The following is a 16,709-nucleotide window of genomic DNA, read 5'->3' on the forward strand; positions in this document are numbered from 1 at the left end:
TTACCAACCAATCAGAGCAACACATTTGCCATACAAAACATCCCACAGCAGGCCATAAACACAGGCTTTGCTGCACAGATAGCAGCATGCTGGCATGAATTCCAGGAGAGGTCCCCTAGTCCCCCAGCACAGCCTTCAGGGTGCCTCCAAGCAAGAAGCTGAGACTTAGTGGAGAGGGCGGAGTCAACAGCACTAGAGGCCCTGGGTTTGAATCCTGGTTCTGTACCCTGTGTGAGCATGTCTGCCTTTCTGAGCCCGAATCTGTTCTGCCAATAAGCAGGGATCCTCTCTCCCCACAGGGAGTCTAAGGATGGAAATGGATACAGATCTTTTTGTTTGTTTTCACCGAGACAGAGTTTCTCTGTGTAGTCCTGGCTGTCCCGAAATTCACCCTATAGACCAGGCTGGCCTCGAACTCAGAGTGCTGGGATTGAAGGCATGCGCCACCACTGACCAGCTGGATACAGCCTCTTAAGCATCAAGTATGAGCAATTTTTAAGCCCCAAATCAGTGGGTGTCATGGTTCTCCTGACATTTTGTCAGCTATTCACACACTCAGCCAGGCTCACAGTGGATAAGAATGCTCACACTCAGCCAGGCTCACAGTGGTCAAGAATGCTCACACTCAGCCAGGCTCACAGTGGTCAAGAATGCTCACACTCAGCCAGGCTCACAGTGGTCAAGAATGTTCACACTCAGCCAGGCTCACAGTGGTCAAGAATGCTCACACTCGGCCAGGCTCACAGAGGTCAAGGATCAGGAGAGTGCTTTGTTCTCTGTTCTCTGGCAAAGGATTCCTCTAGAGAAGTCCGACTTTGTGTTGAACATCTCCATTTCCTGAGTTCCTGAGTTTTGGAGTGTGGTGCACCATGAGCACATGGAGAGACTACATGGACCAGCATGTGAGCAGACCAGCAGCCTCTGTGGATACTCATTGCCCAATGACCTTACATCTACAATCTGTTTCCCAAGCACTACCTCAAGGAGTGCATTGGGGGCAGAGGAAGTGATGGCTGATGTTCACCCTATAACTCTTTGAAGGGGAGACAGGAGGGTTCTCTATCCATCCATCCATCCATCCATCCATCCATCCACCCTCCCTCTCATCCATCCATCCATTCATCCATCCATCCATCCATCCATCCATCCATCCATCCATATCCATCTATTAATAGCCATCCACCCATCCATATCCATCCATCCATATTCATCTACCCATCTACCTATATATCCATCCATCCATCCATCCATCCATCCATCCATCCATCTTCATCCATTCACCTATCCACCCACCCATCCATCCACATCCATCCAACCAACCATACCCATCCACCCCATCTATCCACCCACCCAACACTCATTGTGCCAATACTGTCTCTGCTGCTAAACAAGACAGTCATAGCCTCCAATCACAAGGTGCTTGCAGTTTGGCCAAGGGGAGACAGACCTTACACAGTCATTAACTCCATAAATGATCATGGTAACAGCGGGAAAGGGATCTGTGGTGAAAACCCACAGTATATAAGACCATGGTGTGTAAGACCACAGTAGCCAGGAACATGGCTAGTCTGGGGAAACACAAATGGGGAGCCTTTCTTAAGTGACATCTGAGCTCATTCATTCATTCATTCATTCATTCAATGACAGTAGACCCTTTCACCTGCACGGGTCTCCGCTGCCCTTGCAGGCCAGCACACAGCAGCAGAGCAAGGTGGAGATGTGAGCTCAGTCAGCCACTGGATATGGCTGTCACTCCTAGATCTAAGACAAGGGTGTCTTGTTCACCCCCTCCCAAGAATTCCTCATCCCCCTTTGGGAAGATGCGGTACCAGGAGAATGGAAGAGACAGACAGACAGACTGAGGCACGGAGAGACTGCCAGGAGGATGACTTTCACCTCGCCATCATGTTCGGATAATCCCCGTCGCGGAGAAGGAAATACAGATGGCTCCGAAGCACGAGCAGAGATGCCCAGCCACGCTCGTAATTAGGGAAATGCAAATGACAGAGCAGCCGAGACCGCACTGTCACCTGTCAGTCTGGCAGAGGAAGGGGGTTGGTAACGCTGCCGCGTGCAGGCGAGGGCAGGAGCAAGGGGCTGGCCACACCCCGTATGAAGAATAGGCACGTCACGTAGTCTCTCCAAAGAGGGCAATTTAGCAAGAGCTGCCAACATGGAGGACCCTCTGACCCGGTAATTCTACCACTAGGAATTTCACGACACCAAGAGCACGTCCACGTCAGAGACAGAAGGCCTGCTGGGAACAGCTACCTTGTGCTGAACGCCGGTCACGGGCCACGTGGGGCTTCCGAGGCTCTACCTGAGTGAACTCATTTAATCAACACCACGGGCTCAGGCGGGCACGATCAATCTATTTCAGCCACCTTTGGGACAGCCATCTTCGCAGCAACAAGAGATGCTAGGAGACTGTGCCTCAGTGAGGAAACAGCCAAACTAACAGTGGTCTATCCCCAGAATGTCAGGTCTGTGGCTCTAAGACAGAAAAGGACTGATCTCAAAGCACTGGCCACTGGTCACAAGGGTGCAGAGCAACACACAGCTCAGGGAGACCAGGTTGCATGCTCAGCTTGTTTGAAAAGATGTTTATGGGTGTGGATGTTTGCGTACATGGATACAGATAACACGTGCACATGCTACGTTTGACATGACCGTGAACTCCGTAAAATATCTGTGGCAAGAAATAAAGGAAGCAGTTCACGGAGTTGCTTGTGAGGATGGGTACAGGAAGAGGCCTGAGGACGAGGGCAAACAGCCTCTCACTAGTCTTTGTATTTATTATTTGTCTGGTGTGTGTGTGTGCACGGGCACCATGGTACATGTGTGGAGGTCAGAGGAGAGTGTGTTGGGTTCCAGGGACTGAACTCAGGTGAGGCAAGCACCTTTACCTGCCAAGACACCTTGCTGTCTTGCTGGCTCCATCTTGGTATGGCTTGCAGGAAATTTTTTTCTTAAAAAAACCAAAAACCCTTTTGTTCTAGAAGAAGTTTAAAGTTCAGTGATGGAAACATGGTCCTCACCCAGGCTCAGTTTCCCCTCGAATTACTGCATGACCAGGAAGGGGATTTGTGAAAGCGCAAAGAACTGGGTTGCCACGTGGCTACTGATGATTTCAGGCTTGAGTTAAATGTCCTCAAAACACAGCAGTTTTATCATCCTCTGTCCCAGGATCCAATCACGGTTACAAATTGTATTTAGTTGTTATGTCTCCTTTCTGCAGTTTGACTCAAGTAGACTAAATGTCTTTTTTTTTTTTTGTGGGGCGGGGGAGGCAGATAGGGGCTTGCCACGGAGCCCAGGCTGGCCTTGAACTTGTGGAGGGAGATTCTTCTGCCTCTGCCTCTCAAGTGCTGGGATTAAAGATGTACACTGCTACACCTGGCTACACTGTCCATTTAAAAACAAATAACATTAAGGCGATGGGCTGTAGCTCAGTTAGTAGACTGTCCAGCACACATGAGGTATGGCAGTGCATACTTAAAATCTCAGGACTTGAGAGGCAGGGGCAGAAGGGATCAGGTTCAGTCATCCTTGGCTACATAGTTTGAGACTAGTCTGGGCTACATGAGACCTGGTCTCACCAAGAAAAAAAAAAACAACAGAACATTAAAATTTCAATTAAAAACAAACTCCTTTAAAAGTCTCTCTCAGACAGCAATAACAAATTTCTTCTTGCTAATGCTAAAAGAGGACCCTACCTCCTATCCCATCTTCCGAGGGTGTTAGAGAGGCCATCTGCCTTCCTTCTCATTCCTTCTGGAACCCAGACTTATGCAAAAAGCGTCCTCAGCCTGGAGCACGTCACTCTCTGCCCTGGTCCCTGGGGACTCTGCATGAATCTCTCTTACACAGCTCTTATCACTGCCTGCCTTGTTTCATAGTTATTTATGAATATGTGTCTGCATCCCTAAGGAGACCGAGAGCTTCCAGAGGAGGGACAGGCTCTGGGCATCCTCCACCTCGAGGGCCTCTGAACTCTGATCGGTTGCTCTGACCCAGCTCACATTTACTGAATTGACACCTGACCCCTGATGTCAGGGAGAGGGGAGGGGGCACGTGAGGGAGTCAAAGCGCTTACCACCGTGGCTTGGAGACCCCCAACAATAATGAAAACAAAGGAGGATGATAACTACGCAGAAAATCACAAGGACAATGCTGGCAGCGGCTGCGGTTCAGCCATGCAGGTTTAGCGCTGCACAGATGATCTCATTTAAATGCAGCCAGAGCTGATGCCACAGGCGGTAGCAGGCCTCTTTTAACTGTAGTCGGACCCATACGTAGTAGGCAGCAGCAGCATGATCATTTGACACTTGTCATGGGGGGGGATGGAGTGGCACCCCCCTGACCCCATGGCACCAGGTATCAAAAACACACCTGTGATCTCAACGCTGGGAGGTGGAGGCGGGAGGAGCCTGTGTTCAAAGGTTCCTGAGCTACACAGTGAGACCCTGTCTCAAAATAAAAAAAAAAAATGTGGAATGCTGCTGGGGGCTGGAGGTGTCCAGAGGTACAATGCATACTAAGCAGGAGCCGGCCCTGAGTTAGATCCACAGCACGGACATTTTTAAAGAATGGATGTGGCTGGGATTCGCAAACGGAATGGTCTGATATTACATACCACGGCGAACAAATTCTACATTTACCCACACGGATGCTCTGAGAGAAAAGCAGCCTGCTGTTGGTTACCCAGGCAGTGAGGGGCGGGGCTGAGAGTCAAACCCTGGTCTAGGCGGGTGGTGGTGGTGGTGGTGCACACCTTTAAGCCCAGCACTCAGGAGGCAGAGCCAAGTGGATCTCTGTGAGTTTGAGGCCAGCCTGGGCTACAGAGAGAGTTCCAGGAAAGGCGCAAAGCTACACAGAGAAACCCTGTCTCGAAAAAAACAAAACAAAACAAAACAAAGCCCTGGTCTAGCTGCCTCTGGTCTTGACAGGTGGTCCCCAAAGGCCCCTGAGATGGGCTCCCAGGCCGGGATTTTGTGGAGCGGAGTCCCACTGAGTGTCGCCTGCTCACCTGGCACAGGAGAATCATAGGGTCTCGGAACTCAGCCTGGCAGATGGCGCAGATGGCGCCCGCCTCTGTGCACTGCTGTCCTGTGGCTCGGACCCCGTAATTCTGTTGGAGGAAGAAGGAGACGGGGAGACAAGCGGCCATGAGCCCTCGTGGGAGGCAGTGTCTGTGGGGGTGAGAAAGGGCTGCTGCAGGCTGCAGCGTCTGGCTCCCGGGGCCTGAGGCGCACTCACCTGTGAGGTGCAAAGGAGCTTCAGTGCTTTCCTGACTCCACCCACTCGACCGCAGATGTCAAAAGACTGGAAGCAAAGCAGAGTGAAGGCTGAGAACCTGCTCCTGGCAGCCCTCACCTTCGTCTTTGATCATTCTCAGGGACCGACCATCTTCCCATGTCTATCAGTTCTGCCTTATTTCTGTCCTGACGCCCGATATCAACAGTCTCCTCTGTTACCCTGATCTGATAATTAAACAGCATATAGACTGTTTTCCCTCTTCCCAAGCCCAAGGCAGGCATTGCTAATCAATCACAGCACCCTTCTGGCACTAGAGCCAGCCACTGGTAGCTAGCTGAGCAGAGTGAGCAAGATAAGGCCCCACGGCTGGTTCTGCCTGGATTGCCTGACTGGTCCTGCTGGAAAGAAGCAGAGTGAATGCATTCACTGTCCCTAGATCCTTTAAAGCCAGAAACAGAGAAGGAAGAGGGAAGAGAGGCAAGAGAGAGAATGAGAGTTTGCTTTTAGGGACCAATTTGATAGTTTAGTGAGTAGAGGCACTTGCCATCAGGCCTGAACTGCTGAGTTCAATCCCTAGAACCCACATGGGTGAAGGAGAAACCTGACCCTTGCAAGTTGTCCTCTGACTTCTACATGTACACTGTAGCACGTGCACACCCTTCCTCCAATACTAAATAAATTCATTTTTAAAATTATTGGTATATGCTATGATGCTACAATGTGGGTGAATCTCAAAAATATTATGGTAACTCAAACGAGCCACACCCAAAGAAAGGGTCGTGGCATAGCCCATAGATACGTAACACCGAACACCAGCACATGTGTGGACACATGGTGTGGATTAGTGGCTGTCAGGTGCTGGGAAGCAGGAAGAATGGAGAATGGCTGCTACCCAAGAAAGCTGGGTACTAGGTTTCTTTGTGGGATGAGAACAGGTCTTAGAAACATGTAGAGGAAGTGGTTGTAGCACACTGTGATGGCAAATGCCACTGACTGCACATGACAGAACGTTAGCAGCAGCCAGGCCTGGTGATGCAGGCCTGTAATCCTTTCCAGCTTCTCCAGAGGCTGAGGCAGGACGACTGGGAGTTCAAGGATGGCTTGGGAACTTGATGAGACCCTGTGTCAGAGTTTTAAAGAGGGATACAGCATAATGGTTGAGTGCCTGCCTACCATGAGCGAAGTACCGGATTCAGTTCGCAGCACTAGAGAAAGAAAGAAAAAGAAAGAAAGAAAGAAAAAAAGAAATAAAGAAAGAAAGAAAAGAAAGAAAGAAAGAAAGAAAAAGAAAGAAAGAAAGAAAGAAAGAAAGAAAGAAAGAAAGAAAGAAAGAAAGAAAGAAAGAAAGAAGGGAGATAGACAGATTGGCTGATGGTTAATTCTACGCTCTATGAAATGTATTTTGATTTAAAAGCAGAAGGCATTAGTGGCTGACCCTGGCTCCTCAGCAGCCCCTCAAGCCAGGCCCAGCATGCCCTGGGCCAGCTCACCTTGCACAGGCTGTAGAGAATAATCAGGACCCCTCCTAGGAAGTAGCTGTTGGAAGAGTCGTCCCCCATGATGTATTTGTACCACAGCTGGATGGGGACGAGCGACCTGAACAGCTGGCTCAGCTCCTCGATGACCAGATAAAACTTTCCCTGCAGCCACACAAAAAGCATCAATTAGTGTTAGCGGCAGAGACCCAGAGGACAGAGCTGGGGCCCAGGCACGGCCATAATGACAGTCCAGGTCACAGGCAGGCCATTAATCAGCTTTGGAAAGCACTCAAGCTGGTTCTAATGGGGACCGATGGATGTGGCCAGGGAGACATGGCTCCTGCCTGAAGTCCTTGTCCACCGCCCACTGCCTACTGCCCACAAGATCAAAGTGCCGGGATCAGGTGTCAGCGATGGAGAAACAGAACACTTCGGATAGGGGGCAGCTGTGTGGTCACTGTCTGACTGGGTGCAGTATGGCGGGCAGAAGACAATCGCTGCCTCCCCCAAGTTACCCAACAGGGCTAACTCTGGCACCACGGGACGGGAGCAAGGACAGCCAGGCTGGGAGCCAAGTGCGGGCACCTACTTCTGCACTTCCAACCCCTGTGGCCTCCAAAGGGGCCAGATGGTACCATGGGAAAGATCTCGACATGGGACTTCACTCTTTCTGGGTTCGCTGCCATACTGACAAGCCCCAGAATGACATCCCTATTTTTTACCCCAAGAGCGAGCAGGAAGAGGACCTAGTTCGTTACCGGGCCACAGGTTCAGGGGTCCTTCTTCCCTTTGGCCTTGAACAAGCCTCATGAGGGCCTGTGCTAGGAAAGGGAGAGAAATGAATCCCCTCTTCACAGAATCTAACGAACATGACAGCTAACTTGATGGGGGGGACCCTGGACACCCCTCCAAGGAGGTTCTCTGAGAGAAATGGAAATGGGCCCACTTGTAGGAAATGTTCTTGGCAACTACAGTCACAAGACCCACCAACTGGAAACTTCCCAAATGCACCACCCATAGCTGAACACATAACACAAATTCAGGCAATATTTATGAAATAGGAGACCATTCAGCTATTAAAACTAACAGATGACTGATATGTCTATCAACGTGGATGGATTTTACAGGCATTATGGTTCTTCAAAGATAGTCATAAGAGACTCCATATTGGGCTGGGGGGATGGTTTAGTGGATAAAGCGTTCGCCAAACAAACGTGGGGACCAGAGTTCAGGTCCCTATCGCCCACCTAAAAACCAGGCAGGTGTGGCAGCCCACCTGTAATCCCAGAGTCTGTGAGTCAGGGACAAGTGACCCCAGGGACAGCTGGCTCACTAGAGTAGCTGGGTCAGTGAGCTCCAGGTTTAGTGAGAAACCCTGCCTTAGTACATAAAGTAGAGAGTTACTGAGGAAGACACTTAACATCAGTCTGGGACTTCTACATGTACATATACACACAAAAGACCTATGTACACACGTGGATATCTCTCTCTCTCTCTCTCTCTCTCTCTCTCTCTCTCTCTCTCTCTCTCTCTCTCTCATACAAGCGAGCTCAGTACTTGTAACTCTTCGAATAAAATAGCCAGAGCCTTGCATAAAGATGTACCAAGAAGGGACGTCACCAGGACGATCTCTGTAACAGCAGAAAAGGTCGCAAAGGAAACACCCAAGCGGTGGGGTCTGCTTGTTGGCGATCTACGGTGGAAAGCCACGCGGCTATGAAGGATTAGCCCGTGAAACAGCCACTCTGTGGTTAACCACACACCCTATTATTACCCAAGCAACCAAAGTCAGCACCCCCAGTAATAAGTCACCGGAACGCCATGAACCTTAGGATGTGACACACTGGGAAGGACAGTGTCACGTCTGTGGTCCTCCGTGGAACCATCAGAAAACAATAGATTATAGCTGAGCCTGCAGCATAACCGCCCAGTGCTCTTCCAGACCAAGACCAAGGGCCGAGTGACAGGAGAGGGCTAAGGAGGAAGGATGGGCTAGTGGAGAATGTAAGCTTGACTTCTTTAGATAAATTATCGGATACTGTTTAGTTAGTGCATGCATGCATGCGTGCGTGTGTGAGCCGCAGCTGTGTGTGGAGGTCAGAGGTCAACTTGCAGGAGCTGGTTCTCTCCTTCCAACCACGCAAGCTCCAGGGGTCAAGCCCAGGTTGTCAGCCTTGGCAGCAAGCCCCTTTACCAGTTGAGCCGTCTCACCACCCAAAGGGCGACTTTCTATCCGACTCTTCCCATCCATCATGGTGGCCAGACACAAGGCATCTAGAAGGTGACCCCTTGAAGCAGATACGCAAAAGGACCAAGAATGGTCATCCAGGCATCTGCTCCCCTTTATCCTCATGGCGGTTTGGCTGAGTCCTGGTTGCGGGGGGGGGGGGGTCGCTGTTTTCTGAAGGGGCCTTCCTTTCCCTTCAAAACTCCTTCCATAGGACCCCTTGTCCCACGAGTATCACCTGGAGGCAAATCTAGCTCCTAAATCCTGCCTCGGTACATAAAGTAGAGGAAGACACTTGACATCAACCTGTGGGAGGCGGAGGATTACTGCCATGTGGTAATACTACAGGGCCATGGATGACAGAGAGAACTCTCCTCTCTTCTCCCCCATGTCCCCCACCATCCCTCAATCCTCCTTTCCCTTTTTCAGAAAAATGTGTATGTGTGTGTGGTGTGTGTACAGTTGCATGTGTGTTCATGTGTATGCATGTGGAAGACAGAGGTTGACATCGTGTGTCTTCTGCAATCCTTCGTCGCTCCGTTACCGAGGCAGGGTCTCTTGCTGAACCCAGAGCCTGTCTAGCCGGCCGGCATGCCCTTGGCATCACCTGTCCCCACCTCCCAAGTGCTGAGGCTAAAGGGCTCCAAGCCCATCTGGCTTCTAGGTGGCTAGGTGGGGATCTGAACTCAGGTCCTCATGCTTGGGTGCCAAGTGTTTTATCCACCGAGCCATCGCTCCAGACCCCTCAGCCATTTATTTATTTTTCCTCTCCATCCACATCAATCCACCCTTCCTTTCCATCTACAAATCCATCCATGCGCCCAATGTTTCTTTTATGTCCTTTCTCTCTCTTCTCTCTCTTTATAGTATTTCTCCCAACCTCAGCCTCCCCCGCCCACCCCCCACCCCCGGTCTCTCCCGCTGGACTCCGAGGCCCTCAGAGGAGGAGATCCTTGGGTGTCCACCCTGCATCTTCAACTCAGGGCGTATCCTTGCACACAGCGGGACAGGGGGCTCTGAGGCTGAAGGTTCCACCTGGCGCCTCCTTCGAGTTGGCAGACAGCGAAGTGGAGTGGGAACGTGGAGAAGAGCTCCACTTCATCAGCAAGCCCTTGTGTCACAGAAAAGAAAATCAAGGGAGTGGAGTGCCTAGCGGCACCATCTTCAAAGTAGCAATTAGCTGCCGGGTTGGGTGGCCACCGGGAACTGTGTATATCCAGGGGGAACAGCCTCCCTAATTAAGCAGCTTCCTAATTCCAGGCTTCTCATGCCTGTTAGTTCTGACGACCACCAAACAGAAGGCGGGTTTCTATGGCACGTCCAACAATGAGAGGGCGATGGAGCGCGGGCACCTCTTCTGCCTGTCACCAGGAAAGAGGCATGTGGAGACAGTTGTACGACTTGTGGGGCGAGGGGTGGGGAAGTAAGGGGGGGTGGCTCTGGGCTTGGATTGTGATGGGGGCGGTGCCGGGCTACATTCTGCCTTCCTTGATGTCAGGATGAGTCGGGACACAGCGAGAGCAGGGAAACAAGGAAACAACAAAAGCTTGGAGACAACCTGGGGCTGCTGAGGAGGCTGGGACACAGAGGACAGAGATAAACGGACCAGCTGACCTGAGAAGTGGGAGGGCAGAGGCGAGGAACCATTGGTCATTTGTGTGTCCCCGAGAGTAACGAATATTCACGATGAGCAGTGATCCACGAGGCAGTACAGGATAGCTCAGAGATGAAGGTAGGGGACTAGCCGTAGTCAGGTCTGCCATCCACTAAACTGGGTGACTTTGGACGACAACATTACTTCTCTGAGCTTCAGTTCCTTCCTCTACATACAAAGATACACATACTTACGCGCATGCACACACACATGCACACACACACACACACACACACACACTCCACACTGATTTACCTGCACTCACACACATACACTCACACACTAGTACCTACACCCTCCACAGTCACAAAGATACAACACACATACATACATGTACACATTCACACACGTGCACACACACGCGCGCGCGCGCGCACACACACACACACACACACCACACCACACATACACTCACACACTCACAACTGTATGCAGTGGCGTTCTGGTAAACCAGGTCCCTGGGGGTAAACAGTCCCTAATTTGTGTGCTTGCCAATTTCTGTGGTGTAAATATTCCCATGAGGTCCACTGCAAACTTTCTGAAAGTCCAACCTTCCACTCTCAGGAGCCCAGGTGATCGGGATCCACCACACCACAGGTACCATGCAGATCCAAGGGACTACAAGCTCTAAATTACAGGTCCGCAGCAAGACCGCAGGCCACGGTGACAGCCAATGCTCAGCCTCATGCTAATCCGGGCCTGGGAGTGTTACGTATCAGTGCCACGTTGGAAAGAGGCACAGGCTAGTGTAGCTTCAAGGGGAATAAAGGGTGGGAGACTCAGTGTGGCCTTCACACATGAAACTCTGAGTCCCATCCCCAGCATCGCAGAGTGGGAGGAAGGAAAGGGGGAAGGGGGGGGGGAAAGAAGGCAGGTTAAAATTGAGGCAGAGAGATATCTGGACTGTCCAAGCCCAGACCCACAGAGATGAGGCAGTTTTTCCTTCCCTGCTCTTGCTGTCTGTGAGGCTGGCTAGGGGAGGGCGCAGGAGAACAGGCTGTGTGTGGAGGCTGAGGACCTGGACCCTGGGCCAGCCACTTCTGCTTCTTCAGCTGAGGTAGTAGATTCAAGAGACAAGGCCTGTGTGATCTGTCCAGATCCAGAAGACATCATAGGACAGAGAGATGAGCTGTTCCCAGTATACCCCAAATGAACTTGGGAATCACAGAACAGAGAGAGTTAAATGACTGTAGTTTCAAGTCAAACACAAAAGAAAGAAGAAAAGGGGCAGGAAGAGGAATACCAGGAGGAGGAGGATATGGAGGAGGAGGAGGAGGAGGAGGAGGAGGAGGAGGAGGAGGAGGAGGAGGAGGAGAAAGAGGCGGCGGCAGCATTCAGGTAAGGGTGCATGGCTGTCTCCAGATTGTACTATATCCCTTCAAACTCATGCACCAAAGCCCTAACCCCCATCCCTCAGTATCCACAGTGGACGATTCCAGAATCCTCCGAACAAAACACGGTCAAATCTATGCTGCCCCAATCTCTCACATAAAACAGTAGAATGTGGATACACGCCACACCCTGTAGCCTGCCTGTGGCTTCTCATGTGGATACAATGTAAATACTATGTAAATAGACTCAGTTGCTTAGGAAACAGTAACAAAAAGTCCACCCACTTCAGGATAGATGCAACCCCCCTGAGTAATGTGGAGCCACAGTGGGTTTCAATGGCCGATGTGAAACCTGGAGACACAGCCAGACGCACTGGGACACAAGGCCCCTGGGAGGTGATGTGGACATGAGGGTGGAACCTTGCGACAGGATTAGTGTCCTTTTAAGAGACACCATGGGCTGGAGAGGTGGCTCGGCAGTTATGAGTGCTTGCAGCGAGGACCGGGCTTTGGTTCCCAGCACCCACATCAGGAGGCTCACAGCCACCTATAACTCCAGCTCCAGGGGACCTGACATGCTTTTCTGGGTACCCATATACACTCACGCAAACACATATATAAAAATAATAACCCTTTTTTTTTTTAAAGTTGCCAGGTTCAGACCTGTAATTCCAACCTCATCCTCGTGAGGTTTGTGAGGCTGAGACAGGGGGATTTGCCATGAGTTCAAGGCTATCCTGCCCTACACAGAGAGGAGGGTGCTCACAAGCCAGATGAGGGGTCTCACTGGGAACCGAATCATTCAGGGATTTGACCGTGGGTTCTGCAGCCTTTAGCACGGTGAGAAATCAGCTTCCGTTGAAGCCATGCAGTTTCAGGTTGGTTGCCATAGCAACCTAAACGGATGACTGGGGCTGGCCAGTAGTGGACCTGCGATTCAAGTTTAGGTCTCTGTACGTTCCTACTGGCTGGATTCAAATCCTAATCCGGCCCTTTCCTAGCTGGGCACCTTTGGTGAAGGACGTCCCTTCTCTGTGACTGAACCCCCTTCCACGCCCTTGGTATCCTTGGCTCTCATGATCAACGTTCAATTCACTTAGAGATCCTGTTGCAAAGAGCTACTTAACTGGCCTGCTCTATGCTGTAAATTCCTCACATGGCAACCAAAACAAGCTTTCAGAACGCAAAGTCAATCTTGGGTCCAAAACTGTGCCAGATGCTGCTCAGATCAGTGTCTTCTGCCACATCCCAAGAGGTGTCCGAAGCACTTTCCATGTCTTCCATTTGCTGCAAAGTGTACCATCTGCCCCGTATCCCTGTGAGCCAGGCACAGTTGAACCCCGGGGCCTTTGCACTGGCTCCCTCCATCCCCCAGGAGCACCTGCTCCTTGTCAGGCTGGCTCCCTCACTTTCCTTGAGTCTTGGCGGACAGCCTGGGTGATACTATGGTTCAAACAGCTAGCTGGATTCCTATGGCCACAGCCTTCAGAACTCAGACGCTGAAGATGCTACTGACGGGATCTCTGCACATATGGGGTTTTAAAGGAAATGACTCTGAGAGCTTGTTTGGGGGTTCTAGCAGGAGAGACAGCTACTTGTAGACCCTTGATGGAAGACCGGTCCTCCTCAATTCTGAGAAGGGTATCCTCTTCGCTGATCGAGAGCACAGCTTTTTGATGGACACATAAGGACTGGCGAGGGAAAGGGAACAGCCACCTAGGCAGCCAGCTCATTCCTATCACCTCCGGTGATCAATAGGGTGGCAGATGTCACAGCCAGATCGTCCTTGCGTCCAAAAAATGACTTTGAAATGAAGCCTCTGAAGTTGGGTGAGGAAGAAGGTTTGGTGGCGACTGATGAGTTGGACACAATGATCATGAAAAGGACATAATGGAGAACAAAGGAAGCAAGGACTGGGGGGGAAGGGAGAGAGTCACCTGGGACTCCTCCTGGTATCTGAGCAGGTTCCTGGGTAAAGGGCATGGACTTATGGTCCTGTACCCGGGTTAGAGTTCTAACGCTCTCTTGTGGAGCTTTGCCTGGCAAATGTCAACAACAGAAGCTGATGACATTGGTAACATGGGGCCAACCGGAGCCCCCCTCTCAGGACTGATGGAGGCAGTGAGCTAAGGCTGGAGAGGTGTAGGGTCCATCCAGACACATGGAAGGACTCAACAAGGGTCAGTTGTGGCTTTATGGGCAGTCTGCCAAGTACAACATGTCACCAAGCCTTCTCAATCGGGGGACAGAGTGGGAAATGGCTTTCCTATTGACACCAGCAGCATGAGCTCAATGTGAAATGTGTACATTTTTTAGCCCAAGAGTTGAGGGAATAATCCCCCCCTCTGCACCTCAATGTTCTGCTCTGTCTGCTGGGGGTAGTAACCCAGCTCTGACCTTCTGGGCTTCTAATCATTGCTAATTTAAGTACTGGTGTCTCCTGGGATCACGAGGGTCAGAAAGCTAACAAAGCAGCCTGGAGAAAGGAGGGACCATCTCAAAACCCTGGGGGCAAGCTGGCTGGAGCTTCAGGTACAGGTGGATCCGGGAGCTCAAATGCAGAGTCATGAACCCATCACCACGATTCTGCCTTGGTCACTTCCCCATTTATCAGCTGTGGTTGACCCTTCTCCTGTTTGGTGTCTTACAAGGTTATGTGCTGGTCAGCACTCTGCACACCGCCCCAGAGGCCGGTGCTGCTGACACTCTCCATGTACAGCACAGGTAATGGAGACACAGAGTGAGTAGCAAAGGATCCTGCTCTGTCTAAGTCACACATCTAGGAAAATGCCGGACCTAGCAGATCTGTTAAGAGAATGGAAGCCAGTAGACAACATTTTTTGACGGCTTGAATTCCCACAGGAAGGGCAGGTTTTGTGTTTCCTCCTGAGACCAGGCACCAAAGTAAGCAGCAAGTGTTGGTAGGGTCCTGAACTTGGCCACCTGCTTCTCTGAATGGCCATCGTGGGAAGGGCCCCATGACAGACAGTTCTTTCAAGACTGCAGAGCCAAGTGGGTTCTCCTGGTGTCCCTAGGGTGCAGCAAAGGCAGGCAGACAGCTCCATTGCCTGAGCCCACAGCCTGGCTGCACCCTAAAGCCTCTTTTAGTGTGTGTGTGTGTGGGGGGGGGGGGTAAACAAAATGTTGCAGCCTTGAGGATAGAGGACCCCTCAGCCAAAGTCCCTGTTTGCTTTTTCTTCCAAGCTGATAGATAGGGCCAGAAAGGCTTGTTTTTCTAGGAAAGTGACTTGCAAGGTTGCTGGGCTGTTGAGGCCTCAGCTGCCGGCGACCTCAGGAGAAACAGCCCCAGCAGTCATCGGAGGGGCAGAGCCATGAGCAGAGGGGCCCACCCCGGCTTATCCAGGAGAGAAGGCACTTAGCTAATTGCTGAGCTCTGAGAGAAGGCACCTGAAAGGCTGCTGGAGAGGAACGCAGAAGAAAGAGAGGCACAGGGAACTGCAACAGGGATAAATGACCGCGCCAAAGATGTAAGAGAGAAACGACCCAGTCAGAGACCTGGTGGAAAAGGACACTGGGAGCGGCTGGACAGGTTGGCCTGGAGTTTAAGGTCTTCAAACTCATGATCACATCGCCTCAGTTTCCCAAGTGCTGGCATGACAGGTACCCCATCAAGCCTGTTTTATAATCTCCTTCTTAGCGCATCCCAACAGGAACCGTACAGCCAGAGCCCCTCTGAGAGAGAGAGAGGGTGGTTACGACCAATTCCAAGCCTGAGATGAGACCGCTCAAAACACTGGGCTAACTAAGCCATTGAGAGGACCATCTGAGCCCAGAGGGAAGGGACAGAAAAGGAGATCGGCTACCTGTGGGGCCGGGAGAGGCTGTGGAAAACTTAGCACCCTCATGCTGTCTGTCCCCAGGGCTGATCGGAGGCCTCGGGCTATTCTTATTAGCACCGGTAGCGGGTGAGGAAACAGGCTCGGACAGGACAGGCAGAGGAGCCAGGGTTTAAATTCTGCAGGGTGCTCCAGGACATCGTGAGGAAGACAGGAATCAGGAGGCCTAGGAAAGATAGTGAGATGCGGGGAGAGGGGAAGAATAGATATGAAGGAAGAGGAGGAGGAGGAAGGAGAAAGAAGGGGGAGAAGATGAAGACAGAAGTAGGATCAAGAGAAGGAGGGTTGGGAAGAAGGAAGAGGAGGAAGGGAAGGCGGGAAGGAGAGAAGAACACAAGACTGATGGAAGCTGGGGTGGGGCCAGCGTTGCCTGGCAACGGGCGTTGCGATGACGTCACCGGCGGCCCAGTCTCTCCCGGGTAGATGAGATCATCCACTGCAGGCTCCTCACGGTCGGCGTCTGGAGAGCCCAAGGTCCGCGGGGCGGCGCCGGCCGATGACGTCACCCCCGCGCCGTGAGGCCGCCGTGCCCAAAGAGTTCTGAGCTCTTAGCGTGACTGACAGGTCTTGATGCTGTTTCAGACCTGCTGTGTGGCGCTGGGCAGGCAGCAGGCCCCGCACTTAACGCCCCCACCCCCACCCCACTGGTTGTCCCAGTTCGCAGGCCGGGGCCAACCCCACCGCAGAGAAACTTGATCTTTGTAGTCACAGCTCAAAGCCCTTCCCACTGACCCAAGAAGCCAGGCCTCCAGGACGTGGTTTTGGTGTACGTGTGTTTGCATGCATATGTGTGTGTGTCTACATGATGTATGTGCACTACATGTATGCCTGGTGCACACGGAGGCCAGAAGAGGGGATCAAGTCCCTTGAAACTGGAGTTACTGGTTGTCAGCCTCCTTGTGG

The 16,709-nt window shown here is 51.6% G+C and overlaps 1 protein-coding gene across 1 annotated transcript in view; it reads right to left on the reverse strand.

Annotated features, from left to right (window-relative positions):
- Rnft2 (ring finger protein, transmembrane 2) overlaps positions 1–16,709 on the reverse strand; it is a 56,046-nt gene that overhangs the window by 4,221 nt on the left and 35,116 nt on the right. Inside the window, exons 7-9 of the mRNA XM_059249167.1 lie at positions 6,750–6,899; positions 5,260–5,325; positions 5,030–5,131 (exon numbers count right to left, since the gene is read on the reverse strand). Of these exons, the coding sequence (XP_059105150.1) occupies positions 5,030–5,131; positions 5,260–5,325; positions 6,750–6,899 (318 nt within the window). The remainder of the gene's footprint in view (positions 1–5,029; positions 5,132–5,259; positions 5,326–6,749; positions 6,900–16,709) is intronic.

This window comes from Peromyscus eremicus, chromosome 23 (genome assembly GCF_949786415.1).
Source record: "Peromyscus eremicus chromosome 23, PerEre_H2_v1, whole genome shotgun sequence".
NCBI lineage: Eukaryota > Metazoa > Chordata > Mammalia > Rodentia > Cricetidae > Peromyscus > Peromyscus eremicus.